This window comes from Punica granatum, chromosome 6 (genome assembly GCF_007655135.1).
Source record: "Punica granatum isolate Tunisia-2019 chromosome 6, ASM765513v2, whole genome shotgun sequence".
Lineage (NCBI taxonomy): Eukaryota > Viridiplantae > Streptophyta > Magnoliopsida > Myrtales > Lythraceae > Punica > Punica granatum.
Genome location: NC_045132.1, coordinates 9,177,014 through 9,185,652, shown reverse-complemented (window position 1 = coordinate 9,185,652; position 8,639 = coordinate 9,177,014). Strand labels below are relative to the sequence as shown.

The 8,639-nt window shown below is 41.0% G+C and overlaps 2 protein-coding genes across 4 annotated transcripts; one reads left to right on the top strand and one right to left on the bottom strand.

The window, feature by feature from the left end:
• Nucleotides 1-559: 559 nt before the first annotated feature.
• On the top strand, nucleotides 560-5,929 carry LOC116212475 (probable vacuolar amino acid transporter YPQ1). 3 transcript variants are annotated; one of them, XM_031547108.1, is made up of 13 exons: nucleotides 560-1,153; nucleotides 1,786-1,828; nucleotides 2,197-2,223; nucleotides 3,618-3,716; nucleotides 3,791-3,897; nucleotides 4,009-4,180; nucleotides 4,294-4,395; nucleotides 4,516-4,611; nucleotides 4,739-4,759; nucleotides 4,847-4,905; nucleotides 4,996-5,086; nucleotides 5,210-5,332; nucleotides 5,450-5,929. In XM_031547108.1, exons 1-12 carry the CDS (start codon nucleotides 930-932, stop codon nucleotides 5,312-5,314), a joined length of 1,146 nt encoding a protein of 381 aa, XP_031402968.1. In that variant the 5' UTR covers nucleotides 560-929; the 3' UTR covers nucleotides 5,315-5,332; nucleotides 5,450-5,929. The 3 variants fall into 3 exon arrangements, with proteins under 3 accessions (XP_031402968.1, XP_031402967.1, XP_031402966.1); XM_031547107.1 differs by having other exon boundaries at nucleotides 5,425-5,929; XM_031547106.1 differs by having other exon boundaries at nucleotides 561-1,153; nucleotides 5,210-5,929.
• Nucleotides 5,930-6,496: 567 nt separating this feature from the next.
• On the bottom strand, nucleotides 6,497-8,122 carry LOC116212476 (probable galacturonosyltransferase-like 2). Its single transcript, XM_031547109.1, has one exon. The coding sequence runs from the start codon at nucleotides 7,893-7,895 to the stop codon at nucleotides 6,837-6,839; it is 1,059 nt and encodes a 352-aa protein (XP_031402969.1). The 5' UTR covers nucleotides 7,896-8,122; the 3' UTR covers nucleotides 6,497-6,836.
• Nucleotides 8,123-8,639: the final 517 nt, after the last annotated feature.

Below are 8,639 nucleotides of genomic sequence, written 5' to 3'. Positions count from 1 at the left end.
TCTCAGGTCTTGGTATAGTTGTGGCTCAAATCGGACATTCCACGGGTCCATATTATTATGTCCTATAGGGATCGCTATGCTAGTCATCCCCTCCATCCCCCAACCCCACCCCCTCTCTTTTTATTCAGCTAAAAAAAAGTGATATGGTCCGTCAATTTTTTTTCCTTACTGAGATATGATATGTCAATTTAAATTGGCAGAGAATGGATATGGTATAGTGACACGTTATCACATAAAATTAAAAAATTCCAGGATTGATTCTCATAATTACAGGGACTTCCTATGGTTTTTCATTTATTTATTTTTTTCATTTACTAGGTTATGACCTCCTTATAAAGGAAAAAAGAAATAAAGAAAGAAAAACCTTTGGCACCGCATCCATGGAGCTGGGGAAAATGTATCAGTCTATGTAACGGATATCCACATGACATATTCACAAAAAAAATAAAATTATTCGACGCATCAGTATAAGTGATTATAAATAAGTGATATAATACTTTAAAAATAATAATAAACTTTTTCATATAATATCACATGATATATCTATTAGTTTCTCGGATGATGGTTGGTAGAATACGTGAGAGGAATGTGCTTACGATAAGACTCCCCTCACAGTTCCATATTTAGGCAGTGTGTTCTCTCATGCTCTCGCGCAGAGAGAGAGAGAGAGAGAGAGAGAGAGAGGAAACACAGAAACCTATTTCTATTACTACGTACAATAACAACAATATTAGAGCATCGAAGGACCGAATATCCATATCACCTCACACCGCATAAAACATTTGATACTCCTAGTCCTCCCCTTCTGCCTATTTAAACTCAGATCCACCCCGCCCCGAAACCACGACACAGCAGGAAGACAGTATATCCTCGATAAGATTCGCGAAAAGAAGGATTCAGGTGGATAGATAATATATACCGGCTGGAAGATGCCTTTGACGTACTGCTTGAGGGAGAGGAAGCCCTGCGTGCGCTGGGTCGAGAAGTACTTCAAGGACTGCCTGTGTAACCTCAAGGATGAGATATCATTTGCGTTCGGGCTAATAAGTTTGGTGAGCTGGGGTGTTGCGGAGATCCCTCAGATCATCACCAACTTCCGCACCAAGTCCAGCCATGGAGTCTCCCTTGCCTTCCTCATGACTTGGATCGCCGGGTACGTTTATAGTGACCACATGTTAACTTTATGCTCGCATCTATGTATATCTTAAACTTAACCACCTCCATTAAATCAAACCCAATCATTTCTAATGGGCCATATCGAAAAGCACTAGCTTGGTAAGAGCTTTCAGATAACAGGACTATTAATGCTTTATTATTAAATTTTCAATTTCTTTATAGGAGACGGTAGGCCTATCTTATAATTCAAAATAAACACTCTCTCTCAAAGGTGTTGAGTGACTTTGAACCGTAATACCGTAATTTTCATAATTATTCTTAATATGGTTTTTCCAGAATCAAGGGTGGCAGACCGGACTACTGCTCGAAAACAAAAGGGGGAGTGATTAGTAATAAATAATAGAAACATCTCCTCTATTATAAGTCTATATATGGATCATTTGACAGTGACCCCTATTCAAAAGCCCAAAAATAGCTACCTAGTTGTTCAGAGCATCTTTCTTGATCATTTTTTAGATTCGCAATCTGCACTAAACATGTCTGTCTGCTCATTTTATTAATTGATTAATAGTTATATAATCTTCAAAAGGTGAATCATTAAGGTCTATTTTATTTTACAATATACAGTCTAATTAGGCCAAGGGAAACTGTGTACTTTGACTGGTGCAGGGACATCTTTAATCTAGTCGGCTGCCTCCTCGAACCAGCTACGGTGAGTCGGGTGCCACCAAGAAATTAATTACAAAATCAGAAAAAAAAAAAGTTACTGAGAGACAAGACCAGTTTATAAAAGATGAGACCATGTTGCTGTGGTCCAGTGGATTGACCTGGCTGGCTGGGCTGATCCTGTTCCAGTTGGGTGGATGATCGATGGTTGGGTGCTTTTCTATTTAACATCAGAGCTGGACAGCAGTGTTCTGAAGCTTATCCACACTTTATTGCCCTTCTTCCCACCATTTGTCATCCCATATAAAAATATTATCATCATCATCATCTCTCTCCTTTAATTTTTCTTTTTCGATTTTTGGGGTCGATCTGATGAATTTAATTTATGTTGTTTGTCTGGTTGCAATTTTGCAGTTGCCGACTCAGTTCTACACGGCCCTGGTAAGACACAATTCCCTCTATATAAAATATCAAATTTCAGTTCACGTTTTCCAATTTGTATGTATTAATTATTTTAATAAATGGTCTTAGACTCATAGGATCCAGAAAATCAAGATTAGTCTCGTCTTTTATTACTATTGCTCCTGCCACACGTGCTCACAGATGGTAAACATGTGATTAATTAAACAAATACCTAAGAGGAGGAAAGGACAATCTACCAGAAATTGTTGAATATATTTTATCATCCATATTCTTTTGGTTGGATGTCTACTTGTTTTAGCTATATGAGTTTAATTAGACGAAGTAAATGAAGTGCTTTAGTAAAGAACGGAATGGTTTCATTTAGTACTTGTAGCTATATATGACGCGAACGACTATAACTCCATGAATATTGAAAGAAGACACGTCAAATAACCTTAGTAAGCTTTTCGTGATATTGATGAACAGTCCAGAAGCCCTTCATTGAGGACGATGGAGAGAGAATGAAAAATATTTGATCTAGAGAACCGAATAAAAAACTAATCAGCTAATTTTGATTTGGTACAATAATATCGTTTTAGTCGAGGGTCAGAATTTCCTATATTGAGTTCACACAAGTGGAACTATTTACGTCCTTTATTTCCTTCTTTTTGTCCTTTCTTCTCTATTTATATCTCACCGATGAAACTACCGGCAAGTTTTAACCCCGCTGTCGACGTCGATCGGAGTGTGGGGTGGCTGGTAGGAGCTCCCCACCCCTTCTTCGATGGCCTTCTTTGTTTTATTTGTTTTGAAATTTTATTATTATTATTATTATTATTTAATATTAATCTACTAAATAATCTATTACCCCCTTAGAAATGTCATGTGCATCGCACGTGATTGATTTTGGCCGGATTATTAACCATAAGGTGCTAAATGCCTCTCTTTTCCATAGAGGTCAAGGGGTAACATGTAAATTTTTGCAAGTGGAACTGCTTTTTCCTATTAAAAAAAACCGGGGGGGGGAGGGAGAGGATAAAGACAAAACTCTGGTATTTCCACTTTGAGCTATTGGGGGCCTCACAATTTTTCGATTAGGCCATAAAGCCCAGTTAATAGTGGGCCACCGCAAGGGCCCAATTAACAATGTGCGTTCTGACGAACGATGGCCCAACAAATTATGAATGCTCAACTCGATACAATTTTTGGTAATTTTCAGATAGACACGCACTAGTACAGTAATTTGCCGTGCAAAGAGTAAAAGCCATACATATATATATATATGTATGTATGTATGTATGTATGTATGTATAGCGACAAATAATTAGTCGGAACAATTTGTACTTTTTTATGGGTAAAAGAATGGGGCTAACTCGGCACACTTTTTACCGTTAAGGTAATTTCTCATGATATCGAAATTTCTTGTGCAACAGCTCTATACGACAAGCACGGTGGTGTTAGTGTTGCAGAGTGTGTATTATGATCACGTCTACAGATGGTGGAAGTGCCGTCAAAACAAACCCCACCAAAAGGTCATTAGGCTAAACATTATTTCCCGAACAATATGTGAATTCCGGCTTACTAATTGTGAGATAATGTAAACTAGGTTTCGGAAGAGAAAGAGCCCCTGAGGCCTAAGACATCTACCCGTTCAGGAATGCCGATACCAAACTCCTCACCTAAGGCACTACCTCGCAGAGAGTTCTACTACACGTATGGACGTGACTTTTCTTGCTTGGGATAGTTTTGTTTCATCTATTAAGTTGGTAGAATATGCTAATTGATTTCCGGAAAGATTGTGATGTGTATTTATACATTTTACAGATCAGCTAGATCCTTGGCAGGAAGTGGGACTCCGCCATTTCGAACCTACATGAGGGTGGCTCGGAGTGGGCCATCAGCTCTAGAAGTTAACAGTGACTCATCTTCGGACGATGAAGCAGTTCCTGTTTCTTCGGATAAGAAGTCCACCCAGCCTAGACCTATCCCACGATCTGTGAGTTGTTAATCTGCTTTATAACTTTTGAGAATCCGAATTACATTTCTGCATGAAATGGAGTGGTTGGGATGTTATCCAGCTAAAAAGTAATGCGCATTTTGTGATCTTAGGCTGGTTACGGGACATTTCTAGCTGCATCGGTAACTTTGCCCTTCCAGAGCAACGCTTTGGCCGACACGTATATCAGAATTACCCGGAGGAGATTATTACAGGTACGAACCATGATGGTTTTAATAGTCAATGTCATTATTCTTGAGATTATATAAAAAGAAATAACTTATATCCTTGTGATCGATGCATTTTTTATATGAGTGCCTTTTGATTTGAATCAGGAAAGTGGAATGGAGCACAGTGCATTCGGGCAATGGCTTGGGTGGCTAATGGCAGCAATATATATGGGAGGGAGGATCCCTCAGATTTGGTTAAATGTATGTTTTGTGCTTTCCTTCTAAGAGTAATGATTGATTTTTTAGGGGGAACTTTTTCAACTTCCTGTTCTCTTACTTTATAACTTGGGTTGACGCTGATGGAACCTTTTTCGTTTTCAATGGACAGATCAGAAGAGGAAGTGTGGAGGTGAAGTGAAGCTTTTAATTTTAGATTCGCGAAATAATACTTGTAGTTTAGTCATTCATGTTTACTTTGTTCTGACGTGTAATGCAGGGTCTGAATCCTCTCATGTTCATCTTTGCACTGATCGCGAATGTTACATACGTGGGAAGGTAATCCATAATCATTACCTTGTTCGGTTCAATGAAAGTTTCGGATCGAATAAAACATATAGGCCACTGACAAGTTTCACTGCCACGTAGCATTCTGGTAAGGACCACCGAGTGGGACGACATAAAGGCCAACATGGCTTGGCTGTTGGATGCTGTCGTCTGCGTGGCACTTGATTTATTCGTATCCTTTGCTGGACCAACATTCTATTGCCCACCTGATTTATTGCTATTGCTGTCAATTTTTGCTATAGTCGAATTTATCTGGGATTTTCGTCATAAATTGCCTTAACCAGCACCTAAATAGATCATATTGCAGTACATGTATTACAGATACTTCAGGCAAAAGATCCCCTCAGACGAAGAAGGCTATGGAGACTACAAGGACGAAAAGAAGGCGGTAGCTTCTTAATTACCTGCAATACCGAGTGTATGTCTCCAGCAGCTGGACTGAGAGCTTTAAAAGTTAAGAAGTCAATTACTTTTGTCGTACACTAAACCATCAACGCGCTTGATTAATAGATGATGTCATTTTCACACGTAGCAGACAAGAAGGATGTTTAAGCACTTGATTCCGGAGATCACCTCGAGGAAAACTGAGGATGACCCATTTCCCGCTTTGCTCCATGAACACCTAGAGACCAAGAGCTACTTTTGAGATCTTTGTGAATGACCTGAGAACATATAGATTCTCATAAAGCTCCAAATCGCGAACTGACGTTTACAGGACCATCAGTTTATTACTGCCTGGTGCCTAAATCACGGGATTGCCAGACTCCACGGCTTGGACCGGGAAAATTGTATGAGATCCTGAAGTTCTTGTAAAGGGAACATGGGACCCATTGTACCTTTAAAATGCCATCTTCTGTTCTGAGAAATTTCAAGCACCCCTATGTGAAGAACCCCAAGGATTCCTCTAAGCCCTAACTGGTAGATTGCTAGAACCATCAATGAATTCCTCAAGGATTCCTGTTGGCATGATGAGTGATGTTTATGGCCTAATGAAAACACTTTAAGCTGTATGGAATTTAGCAGGGCCCCTTATTGTTTGGGTGTTGAAATTATGGTGGAGCTTTGCAAGCCTTCTGTCATGGTATCCGGATAAATTCCAGATATGCTAAGACAGTCAAGCAGCCTTGTCGACTAGAGCAGTTCTCAGGATCGCTGGTGTTCCAACAGTTTCTACAGATGTCGGGGCATTCTAGGAGTCCCAAGTCCCCCTATAATGCATGGAAGTTTTGGCATTCTTGAAATCCAATTTGATTGCTCCAGTACCTTCCATTTTCAAGGGGCAACCCTGCAACATTCAGAATTTGGATTTTCTTGAGTTTCAACGCCTTTCAGGAGTTGTACAGTCAGGGATTGCTCTGCGGTCTGATCTACGACCCTTCTCAGAAATTCTAGGCTGTTAGGATGGTCCGAGGGTTGTTTAGGTGACCGGTGCCTTTTCTTTTCCATGCCTAATAACTTGAGTGAAAAGTATTGGAGCTTTTAAAAATGTCTTAACCACTGTTCATGAGATGAAGTCCATTGTTTCTTCAAATTAGTGACAACAAAAAACAAAGACAGTAGAACTTTGCCAATTCATTGTCTTGTATTGAATAATCACGGAGTGTCTGCGACGTGTAGTGTCGCTGAACAACTTTTGGACAGACCAGTAGACCGAGATTGCTTCATCAGCAAATTAAAACTGTTCTGCACTACTTTGTAATAAGAAAAGTGAAAGTTACAGATAGAACTTAAGAGCATTGATGCATGTTACTTTCTATTGATTTTTGCAGTCCAGTCAACAGACTTCCAATTCCGCTAAATCAAACACAATTCGATATGTATAATCTAGAGTTTGCGGATTTCATGAATCCTCATAACAATAATCACAAAAGGAGAAATGGATATATTTAGTGTTGATCATCTGCTGTACATATGTTAGGGCACTATAATAGAGGGTTTGAAGCAACTGGGACTTGGAGAAGGTCATAAGGTGCCCAGAGTACATCAACTGGGCATGGTCGGTTTCTGTCGATCCTCTCCCAGGGCTTTCCCTTCCCACTCCAGTGAAGCAGGCTCACTGGACCCGGATGCAAATCCCGGCAAAGGCCCCATAAATTATCTCCTCCAAGTCCATGCTGGTTCCAGCGGCGATCCACTGGTGCAATATTCCCAGCGAACACCAGGAGAAATGGTGGCAGAGAGCCCAATTCGTAGATCCTCATCCCCTTCTGCAGCTCCATCCACTCTACAATCCTTCTTGTGTGATCTCCTTGCCTCCAGCGGACTAAGTCGATTACCATCACCCCCGTGTTGAAGTAACAGGGCTTCCGACCCCGCCCCTCAAAGGTTAGGGAGAGAGTCGGGTTTGACCAGAATGTGGGGGTGAAGTAGTTTGAGAGGTTTGCATTGCAGTACTCAGGTGCAGCGAGGACTGAGTTTCCCCCAAGCGGGGTGGAAGCAAGATTGGCTATATCATCCACTAGGATTACATCAGAGTCCAAGTAGACAGCTCTATGGACACACAGGGGAAGGATGTCGGGGAGGTAGTTCCTGGCGTAGTTGAGTGGGTGGTCAAGTGCTGAACGGACCGAGGTTGAGATATGGCCTGAGACAGAGGAGCTGTCAAAGGGGTAGATCTCGAAACTCAGGTAAGGGAAGGAGGAAGAGATGACTTCACAGAGGTGGGAGGACGCAGCAGCAGCCACAAAGTGGAACCGAAGGTTCTCAGGGCAGGAGGAGTGCTGGAGGGCGGAGAGCATTGCAGCCATTGTACCACGGAGGTAGGCCAAGTCGAGGGTCATCACAACATGGACTGCTTGATGGGAGCAGTTGCTACCATTGTCGATGATGGGGCAGCTTGGGGAGTTGTAGAACTTTGGAGCTTCTCTGAACTGTTGTGAGGCTGCTATGGAGGCGGTGGCAGGGGCGTCGTGAAGGAGGACAACAAGCAGGAGGTGGAGACATGTCGGAATCATCTCAATATTTTGAGGTTTTGAGGGCATGAGGTTCAAAGAAGGAAACAGAAGTAATACTTACTAGGAAATTCAACTTGGCTTTGAACCCAAGTTAGGTGAAGCGGTATAAGGCAAGACAAGGAATTTGAAACCCAAGCACAAGTCAGCCATCGACTCTCCTCTGCATTTGTTTGACCTGTCCGACCATCACTGGTTTTCAAAGCTCTAATGTCTCTTTGGGCTTTCTGGTATAAATCAAGTATCTATGACCCAAACCAGGGAAGAATTAATTGAATTTAATTGGTCATCCACAGAAATTATTCCATACTTCTAATAAGTGAAGGACCCCAAAGGGAACATAATTTGGGTTGGCCATATTGGCCATTTGTTTTGATCCTCATCATGCCATACCTAATTATACTAGTTTTGGTCAAAACTATTAACCAAAAATGCAACCTTTTCTCGCTAGAATTGTTGCTAATGTAAGCTGTCAAAGGCAAAAAAGGAGGATATTGTTGGTCGATAATATTCTTTCGGTATGTATCCTATTGATCGGAGCTGGCAATCCATGCTCATAGCTCATGGCAATCTGTGTCGAGCCCCAGTACAAATTGGTTGTCTAGCATGAACACTATCCATTTAATGATTGTATTTGGAAGATGAACATGAATATGATCCAATAAATGATCGAGTGACACATGACACAGATAAAAACGTTACAAGATGGCGGTTTAATACAATAAATGGCTTTATTTGATATCTATCCAGCTGTGTGAGACGCTATTAGGGCAA

Excerpts from the sequence above, each read along its gene's own strand:
- LOC116212475 (XM_031547108.1), top strand. The coding sequence starts at position 930 with ATGCCTTTGACGTACTGCTTGAGGGAGAGGAAGCCCTGCGTGCGCTGG. Across the intron at positions 2,224-3,617 it reads CTCAGTTCTACACGGCCCTG|CTCTATACGACAAGCACGGT; the intron begins GTAAGACACAAT and ends CTTGTGCAACAG. Across the intron at positions 3,898-4,008 it reads CGCAGAGAGTTCTACTACAC|ATCAGCTAGATCCTTGGCAG; the intron begins GTATGGACGTGA and ends TACATTTTACAG.
- LOC116212476 (XM_031547109.1), bottom strand. The coding sequence starts at position 7,895 with ATGCCCTCAAAACCTCAAAATATTGAGATGATTCCGACATGTCTCCAC.